We start from the raw sequence: 19,011 nt of genomic DNA on the forward strand, positions 1-19,011 counted from the left end.
CAGAGACTACCACCCAGATAAGCTTGGATAATCTGTTTTAAGGTCACTTGGTTAGCAGCCTACTTTTCCCTACCAACTACCTCCCCCTTTACTAGGGGCACAGGTTCCAAGGGTTCAGATACAGGTAATTTGGGGGAGGGGAGGTGGGCACTAATCCACCAATCACAGGCACCGTTTCAGGGTTAAGCTTAGGACTCGGTTCAGTCACTATCAGCAAAGGTACTGAAGCTATCCCAGGCAGATGTCTCTTTAGTGAAATAAAATATGGAATGGCCGCCTAGAGATGCTGATGACAAATTTCACCACATCTTGGGGACATCAAGCTAATCCTGGTAGAAGAAAAGAAGGACAACCCAGAGGCAGAGGCAGGGAAAGGGAGGAGACTGCTGTAAGTGGAGCTGGAGGAGGGGCGACAGCGTGATTTGAACTGTAGCTTCACCTATGCCTAAATTTGATTATCTTATCCATCTGTTCTTTTTTAACCTATGAGAACTGGATTCCTATCACTAACATTCAAAAAGGTGGGCCTGCTATATGAATTTTCCATGAAATGAAGACGAGGGAATTCCAATAAATAAAGTGGAGAAAAATGGAAGAATTGAGCCAGGTAAAGTCTTCCATCCTAGTCAAAAAAAATTTCTGGGTTGGGGATTTAGCTCTGTGGTAGAGTGCTTGCCTAGCAAGCGCAAGGCCCTGGGTTCAGTTCTCAGCTCTGCAAAAAGAAAAAAGAAAAACAAAATTCTAATCTGATAAACTCAGAACTCCCAAAATCGCTGCGAAGTCACATGATACCTAAAAGTTCCACAATCTTGCAACCTTTCAGACTTGAGGTCTTTGGGTTAAAAATATTCAGCAAAGCCAGTCAACACAAATAGCCTAGAACCCCCAAACTCAAATCTGAACACTTCTGGCCTCAAGCATTTCGGATGAGAAAGACTCACCCTGTACCACAAACACAGCTATGAGTCATCCAGATGGAAGAACCTTTTGTCTTGTTCCTTCCTCAACTCCCTTTGCTGCTGTATTTCAATGATTTAAACAACCCTGCATTGAGAAATCAGCATGAAGATAGTATGTGAAAATAAAACTCTCAAGGAGGGAATGGTATGCTAAGTGGCTGGATGGTTTACAAGGCCGCAGCACAGCAAGCCGATGCTCCTGAAAATTCATGTTGGGCAGTGCTGTGGATGATTGATTGATAAATAAAATGCTGATTGGCCAGTAGCCAGGCAGGAAGTATAGGCGGGACTAGCAGAGAGGAGAATTGAGAGAACAGGAAGGCAGGGAGGAGGAGACGCCAGCCTCCTGTGCAAGGAGCATCATGTAGAGGCAGCAGGTAAAGCCACGGAACATGTGGCAACATATAGATTAACAGAAATGGGCTGAGTATAAGAGTAAGAGCTAGATAATGGTAGGCCTGAACTAATGGCCAAACAGTTTAAATAATATAAGTGTCTGTATGTTTATTTTATAAGTGGGCTACGGGACTGCCGGGACTTGGCGGGACCTGGAGAGAAAAACTCTAGCTACAGGGCAGCAGACCTAAATGTAGGAAACAGAATGAAACACCTCTCTTTAAGTCAATGTATGAGTTTTTATTACATGGTATCAAAGTGCGAAGTATTTTGGAATGTCATATTTTTTGCATACTAATAACATTTTTACAAATGCTTTTCTAAGTACAAATAGAAGACATTCTAATATTAACAGCTGTTAGTCTGACTTGCTTACCATTGGGGCAGCATTTTAGGAATCTGCATAAAAGTATCAGCCTCTAAGAAGTAAGAAGTAGCAGGGTGTGCCCAAGTTGTACACAAGAAAGTTGCACTGGAAGGTGTGATACAGTTGTGTTTAAATGACACAGTTTGCACAATCTGTTCCCTGACCACTTGATAATGTAAAGAAATAGGATGCCAATCAGTCCTCAGAATAAACTTTGCATGGAAAAGAAAGGTTTTTGCATGGAAAAGAAAGAACTCCAAGTTGAATCACTAATTATTTCAATTACTGTTTCGTTTATAGGCTTCTGTCCATAAATATATTTACTCAATATGAAGAAAAACCACAAGAAATGAGAGATAGTACCTAAATCCACATGGTTGGGAAATTCATATTTTTAATCCTATTTGACCTACAAGTTTCCCAAAAATTATTTTTGTTTTACAGTCAATTCAAGAGCAAGATGTATTGTTTCAAGCTGCTTGCAATCTGTCTGAAGTCCACACAGATTCATCATGCTGAATTTGTGGCAGTCATTTTTATAAACAAGAGAATGACATTTTACCACAAAATCTGTCTTAGGGATTATAGTTAGTCATCAAGCTCATGCACAGTTACTTGGGAAATTAAGATGGATCAATTACACATGGGGTTGGAGATTCCTCATACTAGGAAACTCCCCACGCTTTGCTATCCATTTTAAAGATATAAGTCTTGAATATTATTTTGTCTCTGCTCTCCCTCTGGTCTATGCATCTTCCCAAAGTACTAATAAAATTACAAAACCATGCTTATATAACTGCTCAGATTTATTGAGTATTTGCAACAACAAAAATGATAAATACCTTGCATCTTTTGGATATTCTTAAATATTTTAAACGTATTCTAATATTTAAACAAAGCCAAAATTAATTTTTAACTAATTTTTTAAAAGCCAATTCACTCCTAAATTGCAAGGAGTTTATTTCACACTTTTTTTTTTTCCAAAAGCCATTTGTCAAAATATATGATGTGTTTAGAAACACAGAAAAGGGGTTTTTCTTTAAGGAGTCACTTAAGGTAATGTGATATAAGGTAATGACCTACATATAATACCATGTGGCAAATTTCAATACTATGGGAAAGCAGATACCATAAGAAAAATAATGACCACATTATGGACAATTAGCAAGACTGGAATTTGATGTCTTTTGCAAGAAGTTTGTAATGATGTGGAAAACAAAAACAAATATACCAAACCAGTCTTTCTTTATACAAAACATATTATCACACTAGTTATTCCAACCAGACAGCACACCAGCTATGCTTCACGTATACAGGTTGATTATTCCTTATCCAAAATGTTCAGGAATGTGGTGTTTAGTCTTTCAGATTTTGTAACGTCTACATACACTTCACCAGTTGAGTATCCCAATCCAAAAATCTAAAGTCTAAAAGACTGCCATTAAAAGAACAGTGAGTAAAAATTGCTAGCTTGTCAGTTCTTTGGGCTTTAACTATCAGAGTTCCAGAAAACACATAAACAGTAAAGAAGGTAACCACAGTGCACAAATGTAACACATGTATAATCAGAATAAAAGAATGATAGCTGGCAGGAGGAGGCACCAGTGCAGTTTAGGACTCAAAGTTGATCTGTATTCCATTCCAGGATTGCTAAGGAGAGGCTCCACCGCTAACAGCAATCCTCTCACAGAAAGAATGAACTCGGTGGAAGTCATCCCTGTAGACAGTCCAAGTGATATAACCAGATTCTTCATCTCGAAACCACTCATAATTTTACCAGGCTATTTGGAACTATCCCTAATGGATTTCCAAGGCAGTCTGAGTTGGCCTCTCACAAGCAAAGAATGTTTGAAGTTCGTCATCCTCGGGCAGGGGTGACCTTGAGGGTTTTCTTAACATTTCTGAGCACTACAGCATGATTTGAGAAAGTAACAAGAGAACAGCAAAAGCATGGGCAAGAAAACTTTCAGCTCAACAGCAACAACATTCTTCAATCGAAAGGGAGAGCAGGCAAACAGGGCAATAATCCCAAGCAGGCTGTGCAGAAAGCACACAAAAGGAATGGGCCAAGGACCTTGTGCTTTGCGGCATAAAAGTAGTCACAAGACACCTTGATAACATTGAATGATTAACTGATAGCCATTGTCATAGTCACCGTTTTCTCGGGGACTCACTAAACCCGAAGAAAGGCACAGAACCAAAGCATTTAAGGATATTCCAGAACATAGAGAGATCTCAATGCCATAATGCCCTGCCTGCTACAGCCAGTTACTGAGTAATGAGTCTCTGTGGACCACCAGGCACTGTGTGGCTTTATGTACTAAGACACAGCCATGTTCAAGCCAGAGTCTTTGCTTTCATGAGGTAAGCAGTGACGGTGTTCCCTTACTCCGTGTCAACTATTAGGTAAGTGACTTCTACTAAACTCTGAAAAGTGTGCGTAGATACAGACATAGATATATAGGTATAGATGTAGATATAGATACATCCCAATGATGACAAAGCATTTCTTAGTAAACTAGATGTCTGAGTGGACAAAGATAAGCTCCTTTCTAAAGAATGAAATGCAATGGATTTTGCAATTGAAGACTAGAAACAAAGCAGAGAAAAATAAACATGCCCCAGTTCCAACCAGGGTTGCTGAGGAAAGACAGCTTAATCCAATATCATGAACCTTCCTCAAATGACACTCGGAGAATAGCGAAGTGATGGTTTCAGAACAAAGAGACTGAGGATTCTTTTCCAGATTTTCCAATTTCTGCAGAACTATAATTGTTTCCGAACCGTCGTGTGTCACAGAAAAAGCCTCCTAACCCAATTAAGCCAGCCAACCAGATGCCCACAATTATGCCTTTGCATCCCACTAAGACCATGTGCTGAGTCAGACAAGAAAGAGCTCCCCAACATGCAGCAGAAACATGCCAAGGAGCTAATGAAACATACTTGACCATACATATATGACTATATTTCAACATGCATAGGTTGGGAGGGGGGAAGGTAGTTTCTCCCTACTTGACAAAGAGGCCCCAGACAAGATCAGAGTTCAAAATCTATTTCCCTATTTTTCCCTAGAATGAGTCATACTTTCCCAAATACAAAGAACATATTTTCCCCACTGGCTAAGATAGAAGCCATATCCCCTATAAGACTATATAGGTAAGAAACCTAATGTATTCTAACCTGCCATCCCCTCCATTGTAGACTGCCATCTCTCTACCTAAATAAAATCCTTCTACTCTACGGGGCTAAGACATGTCATAGAGATTTTTTTTTTTAATTGGACTTAGGATTATGTTTTGTAGACCCATTATGAATCAGAAATTATAAGTCAAAAAATGTATTTAATACACCCAACTTAGGGAATGGAAAAGTCTAGCTAGAAGTGCAGCTATTGAGTATTGGTGTGGATTGATGATGGTGGAGACAGCTGCTATGTCCTGATGTTGCTGTACCCTGGATACACACTATCCTGCGAGCACATGAAACTTACATTCCTTTCAAATTTGTCTTCTCCACAGTTTGTGGTTTATTGCTAAATTATGTTTATCTCTTCCTGAAACATAATCAGAAACCATTCAGAGCTATAGAACTTCTCTAGCCAATTTGTGGTGCAATCGATATAAACAATAAATAAATAAGTTTTACAGAATGGATTAGTATTTCCTAATATATCATTAATCAAACAGCATCTCCAAACTGTTGCATATATCCACCTTTCAAATGATTGGCTGTCCAAAGAAACAGTTAAATACACAGAAGTGCATGTTACTGAATCCGTAAGTCCCTTTTCAAATGGAGACAGCAAAGAAGAATTCATTCCTATGGATAAGATTTTCTGAAATAGAGCATTCTTAAAACTCCACAGAGTCCGTTCACTGACTATAAATGATGGCTATACTTCATTAGTACAAGACACAAGGTCAAAATCTTTTATGCTGTTCTTTTTTGTTTTCATTAAACTTGAGTATAGTAAATAAAATGAAAATAGCCAAGAGGAATCCCATAGAACAGGAATAGAGAGACAAACGCTATAAATCTCCAGGAATACAACCTAAGAGCACCAAGAGTGCCCCTGCCAGGTTGCTGACTCATCATCTTCAAGCTAAAATTTAAGCACACCTGCACTGTTTTCTTTTCTGCAGAAAGAATTGTGAAAGTAATTGATACCAACAAAAGGTCTGGACCAAAGCCAATCCCGGACCTCTTGCATGAGAGCATCCTGATTCTATCTGAAAACTTCATCAGAGCAACACATTTTATTCTGTGAATAAACAGAATAAACAATGTGTTGGAAGAATGGGTCATCTTAAAACACCTTTTTAATTACATCCTGAAATGCTGGAGTGGCTGATGAAATAAGTTAATAAAACTAAGACTGTTCTTTTTCTACTTGAGGGTTTGGTTTTTGTTGTTGTTGTTTTGCTTTTTGGTTTTGTTTGTTTGTTTGTTTTTCCTTTAAAAAGATAGATAGATGGCTGAGTGCAATCAATCACCACGAAACTAATGCCTCTTCTTAGGCAGTTCGCAGCACATGCTCAGCAGCCATCCTCCCTTCTGTCCTGCTCTGGCCACTTAAACTCTAAGACTGGGGAAGAGACTCACAACACGAAGCCCCAAGTACAATTTCCATACATGCATGCTGCATGTATAAGTGATTCATAGCTCCACAGTGTTGCAAAAGGCAAATGGACTGAGGAGAAACTATACAACTTTGAATTCTGATCCTTCTCAAAATAGCGCTAACAGAACTGACATCTTCACACACTGAGCAGCAGCATCTCTACCATCAATCCACACCAGTACTCAACACAGCTGCACTTTCAGCTAGGCTTTCCCACTCCCTAAGTTAGGTATGTTAAATGCATTTTGACTTATAATAGTTCCAATTCACAATGGGTCTACAAAACATAATCTCATCCTAAGTCAGAGGACATTTAGACCCAGCTCTGGGCCTGGATATCGGCTTCACCCACTAGCTAACAAGTATGGCCCTCACTGTGCACGGCAGCAGGCAGCTGTAGATGCGGCAGTTTCCTTGTCTCAGTAACAGACACACCTCGCCCATCCTGAGATTGTGAGAATCGGACGAGACAACGCACATCAAGCAATTAACAGGATACCCAGCATTTAGTAAGTCGTCGGTGACTTGTAACCAAGTTTGCAGCAGTAGGGATAACTTTCCTCTTAAAAAAAAAAAAAAAGGAATGACTTCACAGCCTGGTGTGATAGCAGATACCTCTAATCCCAGCACTTGGATCGGAAGTTCCAGGACATTCTTGCCTACCTAGTGAGTTCCAGGCCAACCCTGAGCTATGTGAAACCCAGTCTCAACAAACAGATTTTATACTGTCACTTCAAAACTACAAAATTCACAGCGAGGAAAGCTCTGCCAAAACTAAGATTCTCTTTTCAAGTAATTTGAATAAAATGTGTTATCATAGATGGTGCGGTGGTTTGAATCAGAACGTCCCCTGTAGGCTCATGTACTTGAATACTCTGCCCCGACTTGGTGGAAGTGTTTGGGAAGGATTAGGAGAAGGGCTCTGTTGGAGGAGGTGTGTCACTAGGGGTAGGTTTTGGTTTCAAAAGACTCGTGCCATTCCATTAGTCTCTTTCTCCCTTGTGGTTGTATCTCAGGATGTGAGCTCTCGGTTACAGCTCCACATCATTCCTGCCTGCCTGCTGCCATGGCTATATTACCAGGCTATGATAGATTGGGCTCCAACCCTCTGAAACTCTAGGCCCCAAATAAACTCCTTCTCTAAGTTGCCTTGATCATGGTGTCTCTTCAGAGCAATAGAGAAAAAACTAAAACAGTGGTTAAGAGCACCGGGTGCTCTTTCATAGTACCCCAGTTCAATTCCCAGTACCCACATGGTGGCTAACAACCATCTGTAACTCTAGACCCAGGGGATCTGATGCCCTCTTCTGGCCTCCTTGGGCACTGCACATATGTGAACAGACACATAGGCAAACACCCCATACACATAGGATAATTTTTAATATGTGTATTATAGGATGTTAATTGTAGCCTAGCTTTCCAAATGTGAGCATTCAAAACATAGTATTATGAACAACTTCAAAAAAATGACCACTGTTTTTGGAGTAACCTGTTACAAATCACATACTCTGAACTTTAGTCTCCTCTCTGGTAAAATGGGAGTAATTATAGCCCTCCCCCCAGCACCAGGTATTACTCAAGTATTACCTAATTTTATTAGCAAAGGGCCTTAACAGTATCTTGCATATTTGAAGATAATTATTTTATGGAATAATTTTATGGACTAAAAGAAGTCAAGACGAAGCAGACAAACTTAAGAAAATTAAAATGTGAATTCTCTGATTATTTCCCCTTTCTTCCTGGCATCCCTACAACTATCTCCGGTTATAACCAAATTTGTCTCTCCCTAGGTCACACAAGCTGATGGTCTGACTTTATGTATCTCTTGTGTTCCATTCTAACCCTCCCAGTGCTTACGAGTGGCTCGCACCGAATCAGTAACAAATTAATGCTTGAGAAGTTGAACTACTAGGGAGGCTATTGACACCACTCTAATTTAGCCTGGGGAAGAAAGGACCCTCCCACGGAAAGCGGAAGAGTCGAAGTGATTCCAGACTACGAATTATTTTAACCACTAATTAGAAAACTTGCAGAAACAGTTCTTTTGCTTAGCTTACTTTGTTCCCTGCTCTCAGCTAGGGTAAGAGTGACATCTGAGAAGGAGGCTTACCTATTTGCACCATTTCTTCAGTACCAGCCTAGAAGGGGGGGGAGGGAGTAAGAAAAAGAAACAGTTACTGGGTTTCATCTTATCGCCCTGTGCCATTTATTTCTACCAATCAGTGCTTTTCGGGAGCTGGTTAATCAGGAGACTGAGAGACTGGAATTGCTGCCTGAAGGCTGAACCGTACTTAGTTCCTAGAAGGTTCCTGCGACAGGAGCATGAGCCAATTCGATGACTTGTTGGCCGGCTTTAATTTTAGTATCTGTGAAGCCAGTAAAATAAATAGTGACCCTCAATGGCCTCTTCGGAAAACTCCAATACTAGGTCACCAGACCAGAGAGGCTACAAAAACTCACAGAGAAATCCTGCAGTGAGAGTCCCACCGGTTCAGCGATGATTTGATTTACTACAAAAGGCTGGCCAGCCTGAGCCTCCTTCAAAGACTCTTCTGAGAGCATCAGCTTCACCTTGAGTCTCCACAGAGTGGGGGCAGGGCCGAAAGGCACCAGAGCTGCACTCAATTTAGCTTTAAAAAGAGGAGGAGTTGTGCGGAGGGGGAGGGGAAGAGGCGGCAGACGCCTCCAGCATCGGCTGCCCGCGGAAAAGGCGAGGGCAGGAAACGTCCCAGGCCCTCCCCAACTGTCAAACTGCAGCCCGGCCGCGGTCCTCCCAGGACACGTGTCTGCTGGGTAGCTCCGGGTCCTGCCTGGGGACTTTTGAAACCCCTTGTCCCCTTGGCTACCCGCAGGAACAGGGAGTCAGGAGGAGGGAAATCCTCTGAGCTCCGGAATCCGCGATCCACGACCCGAACTTCGCCAGAGCGCCCGGAGCGCCCTCGCAAAAGGGGGACAGCCGGCTGGCCCCACTAGGATGCGATCTGGCTGCAGTCTGACATTTGGACTGCTCCTGGTCGCCGCGGGCTAGGGAAGCCCCAGGTGTGATAAGCCCAGGCTCCCGGGGGAGGGTTGTCCCAACCTCCGGTGCAATGCGCCCCCAGCCCCCCCCACCCCAAGCCCCGCGCAGCGCCCGGCCCTCCACGCGCTGCCTCGGAACGCAGAAGATGCCCCAGAAGGGTAGCAAGAGGAAGAGGGGAGAGTGAAGGGGACGGAGGGGAGGAACTCTGTCGGGAAAAGGTGGGGTTTGAGTTCTTTATTATTATTTTCCACTTACTTGTCCATCAGCTGACGTCCTAACCTCTACCAGAGAGGCTGCTATCAACCAAAGTGACAGGAACACCATCACGAGTCGAGTGCACTTCGCAACTACTGGGCAAAGCAGCTACCCCAGCGCAAACCACCCCAAAATAAGTTTCCTTTTTAAAAAAAAAAGCGCAAAGAAAATGGAAGAAGGGGGAGGAGGGGTTGCAGAGCTTTAAAAAAAAAATGATCTTGGGCTTTGCTCAATGAAAAGGCAACGTGAGCTGTGCGTCTGGCCCCGTGCCCTGTCGGTCCTTTCCACTTCACCTCCTCACCCTGTCCTCCCAAGCCGACTGTGCGGGAGCCAGAAGGTGCTGCGAGCCGGGCAGAAGCTGACCCAAGCGGGGAAGGGACCGGGGCGTCCCACTCTCTGCGCCCCGGGGCTGCTTTGGAGAGGCTCTGGGAGCACCGTGGGCCGCCGAGGCTAAGCAGCACGGAGACGGCTCGGGTCCCGGGAGCGCGGCGGCCGGGGAAAGTGGGAACCGGAGCCCAGCGAGCGGGAGAAAGAGGCAGCGCAAGCCCTGGAGCCTCCGCCGCACACGCAGTGGGGGCGGGAGGACGAGGGGAGGAGGCGGCCGCCTAGGAGGAGGGAGGAGTGGGCCGCTCGCCCGCTCCGGTTGCTCGCGGCCCGGGCCGTCTGCTCTCTGCCCGCGACCCGCCGCCCGGGCGCTAATAAGGCGGCCGAGTCAAACCCCCCCCCCCTCCCCGAGGCGGCCCCTCCCGCCGCGCGCCCACGTCACGCGGGGCCCGCGCCCCCGGCGCAGGGTCAGGACTCGCACCGGCCGGGGGCTGCGAAAGCGCCGCCTGGACCCCCGCATCCCCCAGGTCTCCGTGATGGGACCAGGGCGGGGAGGGAGGGTCCAGGCGGGCCACCCATCCCGACCGGCGGAGGGAGGGGGTGGGTCCGGGGACCAGACCTGGGCTGGAGGAAATCACCTCCTCACTACCACCACCACTCCCGCCCAGGCAAGGAAAAGTCTCCGGAGAGAAGCCCAAGGACGTGGGCGATTTCCCCTCTCCAGATACTCATCCCCGTCCTACGCTTGGATGGGCGTGGGGGGCGGGGGAACTCTTCTCTGCAAAGCTCTTGTTTATGCTTTATTCGTTTATATTAGTTTTCAAAGATACCGCGTTCCCTTTCTTGACTCAGCCGGATGCTTCCGTTTATCACAAGAGTACACAGGCCTCAGGGGCTCTTGCTTACAGCCAGATTAAGTTATCTAGTGACTTCTGCGGTTTGCAGCTTTCAGGGACTGAAAGGACAGAGACCTGAGAGTTGGGGTAGACCAGGGTGGCCATGGGGAGGTGGGAGTGGGGGTGTTTCCCTGTCCTGAAGGACCACCCTCACCCAAGATTAGACCAGAGTAATGAGGCTTATGTTGAGGTGGAATTTTCAAGACTTCACCTGGAAATAGTGAAGTGGAGTCAAGTCCTGAAGAGGCAATCCTGCCAAAATGCAGTTAATTTTTGCTATATGTCTTCATAAATTGTTTATTCCTAGGGAGCTGAAGGAAAGGCTGTCCTCCAGCTTACCCATCGCACTGCGTTATTGCTGTGTTGGCTCTGTCCTGCCAAAGTCATATTAGGAGGACATTTACAGGAACATTTGGGAAGTAGCCTCATCTAGTAACACAGTGTTAGGTTAATTAGTTAATTATTGCTTAGAAATAGGATTAGACCCTCAGGACTGAAGGACCTCTAAGTTGACTCTCCCCTTTCAACTCCAGGCTGCAGCATTGCGTTGCACTGTCCTTGACTTAATGAAGTCTAGGGATGAAGGCCTGAGCTTTGCACCAGGTTGTCCTATCCCTTGAAAGCAAATAAGCCTCAACGTTGCATAAATTAAAAATGTGGTCATTGTATACAGGAAAATGGAGTACAAACAGACCTGGGGCTCTAGAACCGTCCTCCCCTGTCCCGACCACTATCCGACAAGTCCTGGAACTCCATTTTGGTTTCTCCCCTCTGAGGTATTTCCACTTTAAAACTCCCTGATCTGAAGTGATGACAAAATGATGTGTTATTATCCATGCTGCTACAGGGGTGTTCTTGTGTCAGACACTTGTTCACTGAAACATTTTTTTGCACAACAAACAGTTCAGGGAACTTTCAGGAAAATATGATTCAGAAAGTTTGGCTTTGGCTGTGTGTGTGTGTGTGTGTGCACGCGCACACACGCTCGCGTGCGTGAGTGCGTGTGTGTGCATGCGTGCGTGTGCATGTGTGTGTGTGTGTGTGTGTGTGTGTGTGTGTGTTTTACACTGTCGCTCATTTAAAATTCCATTATTTGGTTTTTCGACTGTTCTGCCTAAAACAACTCTGGTGTTTTCTTTATGTTTGTTTTTCGTTTGTCTTTAAGTTCTGCTTGGGACTCCCTGGATTTCACAACCTACTGAGTCATGACCCTCACTCTGACAGACGCTGATTTAAGTGCATGCCATGAGGTCTTTATTTCTCTGACTCTAATGTGAGCTCAAATTAACAAGATTCTCCCAACACAATAGTTTGTGAGGCAGAGCTTCACAAACTATTCTCTGGTTTGTTTTTACTGGGGGAAGTCTATCAGCCAACTAAAGTTTGTGAAATAGGCATATAAAGAACATGAGATGAGTTTCTTTATTTCCCACTTCCTCGGGATACCATGAAAATCACCTGGTTTTACTGTAAACTGTCTACATGTTATTTAGAATATGGTAAGGGCTTACATTTAAATTTCTGTAGCATGAGGGCGTATGTACAGATAGTTTATTGGAGTTAGTGAATTCCTGTCACAAACTGACCCTTCCAGCCTGCCTGAGATTGATCTCCTCCCCTTCATCTGTCTCAGCTGTAGCTACAATACTGATTCTCACACATTCTCCTGTCCAAGAGGCCAAGAGCATTGTATACAGGAGAGCATATATTTATACCACAAAGTTACAAAGCACTTTGAGGTGTGTTTCCTTTCAAAATATGTTTCTCATTTATAAATAATTTCAACAGTAACCCTATGTGTCACCAATGTCTAGCACAATTTCCATCCCATGGGGGATGCAGGAAACTTTACTAACCCTGAACATCCAAACAGGAGAATAGCATATTTACCTGGCTAATGTGAAACTGTATTTTGGGTCTTTTTTTTTTTTTTTTTTTTTTTTTTTTGGACACCTCATCTTAATTGTCATCCCCTGTGATGGTTAGTTTTAATTACCAATTTGACCCAATCTAAAGTCACCTGGGAAGACGGATCATCTTGATAAGATTAGCCTGAGGGCATGTCTGTTGGAGTGGGTTCTCTGCTTCGTAGTAAGTGACATGGGAAGACACAGCCCACTGTGGGTGGCACCATTCCCTGCGATTGGGTCCTGGACTGTGTAAGGGTTGAGAAGGTAAGCCGAGTAGCAAGCATGCATGCATGCATGCATGCATTCATTTCTCCCGGCTCTTAACTACAGATGTGATATGACTAGTTTTTAAATTCCTGCCACATTTTCTTTCCTGCCAGGGTGGAATGTAACCTGAATTTGGGGACTAAAATGGACCCTTTGTCTCCTGTATTGCTCTGTGTCAGGGTATTTGATCAGAGTAACAGAAATGAAACTAGCCATCCCTTTACGTTTCAAACTGCAAGAGGAACAGGTGTCCTGTATTCTCCCTTATCTCAGGTGTTGGTTCTCAAGATTTTAGTCACACGTAATCAACCCCAGCTTAAAAATACTACACAGAAATTCCAGAAATGAACAATTTATAAGTTTTAAGTAACTTTCAATACAGTATATTGCTATAATTGCTCTATTACTGGATATCATTAGTTTCCTACTAAGCCTAATTTATATTTCCCACAACACAAAATTTGTAATTCATGATTTCTTTAGGTTGTGTTTTTGTTTTTGTTTGTTTGTTTGTTTTTTACTTCTGGCTACGTACTTTTCTCACACTTTTAATATATTTAACTATTTATTGCAATCGATAATCATTAGATGCCTCATATTTTTGGTCAAAGAAGTTTATGAAGTTCAGTACTCACCTTTATTCAAAGGATGGATTGGAAGGTAACTGCAGCCTAAGTGGTGAGGTTTGTGTCTGTCTTTTCCTTCAAATTCCAACTTACACTGGGTCCTGATGGCTGCCTTATTCACTTTCCATCACCAGCTCCCAAGAAATTCTATCATGAGGCACTTCCCCTTCCTCTTGAAGAGCCCTCTATTCCAGATCATGTGGTTCTAGTCCATTAGACTATTAGGAGTATTAAAGGAGGTGCATGTATGTGGCTTGTTGCTACAGGACAGTGCAAGCTGGGTTTACCTGCTCTCTGTGCCCTGCCTCCTGGATCCTCAGAGGACATGGGGCTTGGAGCATGAGAACACAGAGAAAACAGCAACTCCTACCCACAGCAGGAGTTATCCACCCTAAGTCTCTTTCTTCTCTAATATAATACTTATTATTCACTCATGGATCAGTACCTGCTATGTGTACATTGCTTGAAATATATATGCATTTTTAACCAAGGCAATACCAGTGTTGGTTGGCAGTCAGGATGTTGAACTGTCCTACTCAGAGGCAAATTCCTGGTACAGAGCACACAGTGATGGAAGAGTGAGTGGCTGTTTACTGTTTCTACTAAATAGAGTAAAATAAGTAGTGTGCTTTCTCCAGTACAAATGATGAAGCCATTTCCAATGTGCTTCTCTCCTCATACACATTTTCAGAAGTCTCTTTGAAAACTCCCAAAACCAAAACCCAGGAAAATTTAGGAACACAACATTCAAGAAACTAATGATGGAAAGGCCTGTGAGGTCACCCCACCCATGCTCTCCCTGGCGGGTGAGCAACACTGCCCTGAAGACTTTTCCTTAGAGGAAATCCAGTATCTTGCAAGGATAAATTTGAGTGTCTGGGATTTCTTAATCGTTGGCTTTTAGAAGAATGATTCCACAATGGAGCAAGTCCAGAGGGAAGATCATTCCTCGTATTCCTTGACTTTCCTTCTTTTTCCTGAGTGGAATTATTTCTTACACCAAATGTGTCTCTCCTCCCTTAACACCATTGCCTATAACACTTAACATCACTAGCTGTTCATATCTATATTCCATTACAGGGACGGGTATTACTATCTACCTTCCTTTGTTTTATAATGTTCCTCTGTTTCTTTAAGTCTTCTAAATGGTTTTTTTTTTCTTAGAAATTCTAAGTGGTAATGGAGATCATAGTCTTCCTAGGGTCCCAGTTTAAAAAGAAACAAGGAAGCAATAAAAATATTAAACTCTTTCAAATGTTCTTTGTAAAGATCACAACCTAATTGCCATAACCTATGTTATGGAAAGGCATTTAAAATTATCGTCAGATTGCTTGTACTGATGCCATTGTTTTCTTGATAGTTCAAGGAACCCTAATAGAGCAGAATGCTGGCAAGTACAGATGTGTATTTAGAACTATTAATTAGTAGTCATATTGCCCTGGAGAGGACAGGGCATAGTACTTTCCACATAGTAGATCATTCCACAAATATATGATAAATAATTTTATCATTCACAAGCTTCAAATAACTAACTATATACAAACCCACATGCCTTTTTACCCCTATGTAATTCTCAAATCAATATTGAAAAGCATTTGGAGGTATCTCAAAAGGCCAAAACCTTTAAATTATCTGTCTTTAGAAACTCCAGACAAAAATCACAATCTTCAGATAGATTCAAGGAACTTAATTAAAAGTGAAAAGAATCTCTTAGCAGTTATTGCTGATAAGTATTCCATCATAGGCAAGTGTATGTACAAGTCAGAAATGTAATCAAGTACCGCAAACATATAACTAAAGTCAAAATAAGATGACATGGTTTGGGAGGCCTTGTTAAAATTACATTTGAGATAATCCTTTCATGCAAGGCCTGTTTCTGTTTCACAATGCCAAGTCTGTAATGAAATTTCCTATGGGTTTCTGAGACTAGAATAAAGATAACCTTTGGGCTGTCGGGGGCAGACAAGGAGTCTTCTGGGTGTTCGTCCCAACAGCTGTGCAGTAAGGCACAGTTCTGCTGCGTGAGGCACGCTTCATCACACATCATTCACTAAAATCACACTAAAGAGTTTATATGTATACTCCCTTCCCAAAGCCTCATTTACCCAATGTCTTGAAATGTTTTCCTAAAACTCAGAAGAGTTTTTTGTTGTTGTTAGGTTAATTTATTTCTGGAAGGAAACAATAAATATGTCTCATTGAGTTATTGAAAGTCATCCCCAAATTTATTTCATAAAAACAACTTTCACTAGTAACAGTCCTCCAGTTCTCCAGGTACTATACGCATTCGTTACGATAGCATTTGACTTTTTCCAGACTAGAACTAGGAGTGACTGGAATAGAGAAGATGGGCAGCACAAAACCATCCACTGAAGAAAACCAAAATCGGTTATAAAATCAGCAACCACCCATAGAGTGTCCCTGCTGAGGAAAACAAGACCTACAGTCTTAACATCCAGCACTTCAGAAAGAAAAAACAAATCCCAAACAAACCAAAACCTGAGCCATGATCTTAGAATGTTTTAATCTGTGTAGATTCTCAACCAGATGACAACGGAGGTGGGTAAGCTGGTGGTCATTGCTTACCTTCAGTTGTTCAAGGGCAAAGGTCCACGTAAAATGAGGGGGGAAATAAGGGTTCTAAGATTTATGTTTAGGGTCTGACACGTGAGTTCTGTTATCGACGCACCAAACAAAGAATGTGAGAGCTACCACTGTTCCGGCAAACTGCATGGTAAGTGCTTGGTAGAAAAGGTTCAAATGGGAAACTATAGAGCTATGTAGTTTCCCTATGCTTTACAGACGGTTTCGAAACAAACTTTTGTCATGGGTGTAAAACATCACAGAACCAAATGCTCAAGCAACAAGCCAATTTTTTTTTTTTTTTAGGACAATGTATAGCAAATAACTTATTCTCTGGTTTAAGTCATTTCTATCAAGAACTCCCATTATTTACAGCATAAGGAAGTAATAGTGACCTATAAACTTGAGTTAATCCTCAAATTGTTGCCTTGGTCACCCAAAAGGAGTTCCAACGTTTGAACTAGGGGCTAGCTTTGTGATGCTCATCCTGAAAACACATGTCATCATTTACTATGTGGTTTTCCTCCTAACAGTAGAAGGAATGCTACAGGCACATAAACAGTTGGCCTTCGAGAGTGGTGGTGGTAACAGCCCCCACGAGTTCCCAGCCACTCAAATCCCGTGGATCTACTGTGGAGGAAGGCCTGGCATCTCGTTTTTGAAAAGCTTTAAGGACAAGTCAGTCTAAACAGAACCCTAAGCAATGGCCAAACTCCTGTGCTGTTTTATCTTAATACATGCAGATTTGGGTTTAGTGAGCTTAGGGGTTAATTCCAACAAGTTCACAACCAGTATTGATGTCTCTGTTCTTCAGAAAACACTTTGAGTGGCAGGACCAGAGAATGTACTGTTCACAGATAATTGCAGAAAATAGGAACCACCTGACATTTTTAAGAGTCAAGCATGAACTACTTAAAATAACAGCTAATGTTTTTCCCGATTTCTTACTAAATACCCGTGATATATGATCAGCATAAAATTCAGAACTGTGAGGAAATGAGTCTGGAAAAGTGGCTCTGCCATTATTTAGGAAACTGTACTTTTTTTTTTTTTTTTTTTGAGTCACTGAGCTGTGTACTTTTTTACACAGTGAACACTTAATAAAGCCAGTTTATCATTTGTTAATTATTAATTTTCCAAAACACATCACAGTCTACAATCTACCACTCCTCCGAGAATGTTTGTTGCTCACAAGACTGAACAGCAGGTCCTTGCAGATGCTGCCTTTGTGAGTCACCTTCTGCAGTGAGTGGCATTGGATCCAGACGCTGCCCTACAATTTGCTGTCCAGTCCATTAACAGTCCACCCAAACTGAATTAAAGTTCAAGGAACTGACTGAGGTCATTTATAAAAGATAAGGAAAACAAAACAAACATTTCATTGGTGCTTTTATTTTAAAAAATCACCATAAGTTTCTCTGTGTGCTCCATCATATTGTGAGGGACTCATATTAACTACAAAATGGTTTTGTTGATACACATAAGCATATCTGATTTTTTTTTTTTTCGAGACAGGGTTTCTCTGTGTAGTTGGTGCCTGTCCTAGGTCTCGCTCTTTAGACTAGGCTGGCCTTGAACTCACAGAGATTTGCCTGGCTCTGTCTCCCAAGTGCTGGGATTAAAGGCGTGTACCGCCGCCGCCGCCGCCGCCGCCGCCGCCGCCACCACCACCACCACCCAGCCACATATCTGATTCTTAAGGAATTATAATATTCTAGCCTATGTTTCCAGGCCACATAGACTGAGTATTTGTATGCTCCGGTTGGTTGCTTTTGGAAAATCATCTAATAAGAACTCTTTATTTAAGTCTTAGTTTTTATGTATAAAGATATCCCATAAATCTCTCTGATCACACTAGAATAATGTATTTCTTTCATCCTCTATGAGAATAAAAACTGTATTAAAATTAAAAAATTATCAAGACCTCATTCTATAGAAGACCCAATCCCTTTTGATGCAACAGATTGTCATTTTGGGTCTCATGGTATACCTGTAAAGTTGCTCCTCCCCATGCCTGATCTAAGTTTCTGAAGACCACCAGAGAAAGAAATGTCCCATGTACAGAGTGTCCTTATTCCTCTGTCTCCCAGAAACTCAGGGTCAGGAAGAAAGTGGCTATGGTAGAAGAGGTAGATGTTGTTATCTAGGTTCTTGAGAGACTTGGGAAGAGGAGGTCCATTGGGACAGTCAGGCATTGGAGGAGAGGGCTGCTGGTACACCTGAGGAACCAGGAACCAAGAGGGACAGCACATCCGGATCTCAGGTCTTAAGGGCTCCCGTCTTGGCCCTGCCTCAGGGGCCAGTCATAGGTAGACATGATAGTTACTGGAAGCCTCACTGGGGGTAGTTCTTCCAGGTCAAAGCTGGAACAGCTACCCACTACAGTAGAAGAGGTAGACACTGTTATCTAGGTTCTTGGGAGACTTGGGAAGAGGTGGTCCATTGGGACAGTCAGGCGTTGGAGGAGAGGGTTGCTGGTACACCTGAGGAGCCACAACCCAGGTACCTGTGCTTCACAACAATCCAGAAAAGTTTAGACACAGAGTATCTCCACGCCCAAGCCTATGGAAGCTACCCTCAGGCTTTTAGTGAGTGGGAGATTCTGGGGAGAGAGGACAAGTAACTGAAGTGAATGTCCTATATCCCCAAATCTGGGCATTAAAGATTAGAATTAAATAAAGCAAAGAAATATAGCACTAGATGACCACCATAATTGTATGTTTGTAAAATCCTGCATGATAAACATGAATGTGTTAAATTGAAGCATACCATTGGCCCAGGCCCATGG

General features: G+C 42.8%; 1 protein-coding gene across 1 annotated transcript in view; it reads right to left on the minus strand.

Annotated features, from left to right (window-relative positions):
- Positions 1-10,356, minus strand: part of Adamts3 (ADAM metallopeptidase with thrombospondin type 1 motif 3) — a 224,766-nt gene extending 214,410 nt beyond the window's left edge. Inside the window, 2 exon segments of the mRNA XM_052735341.1 lie at positions 8,454-8,481; positions 9,618-10,356. Of these exon segments, the coding sequence (XP_052591301.1) occupies positions 8,454-8,481; positions 9,618-9,686 (97 nt within the window). The 5' untranslated portion in view covers positions 9,687-10,356.
- Positions 10,357-19,011: the final 8,655 nt, after the last annotated feature.

This window comes from Peromyscus californicus, unplaced genomic scaffold (genome assembly GCF_007827085.1).
Source record: "Peromyscus californicus insignis strain IS unplaced genomic scaffold, ASM782708v3 Scaffold_13__1_contigs__length_99412109, whole genome shotgun sequence".
NCBI classification, from domain to species: domain Eukaryota; kingdom Metazoa; phylum Chordata; class Mammalia; order Rodentia; family Cricetidae; genus Peromyscus; species Peromyscus californicus.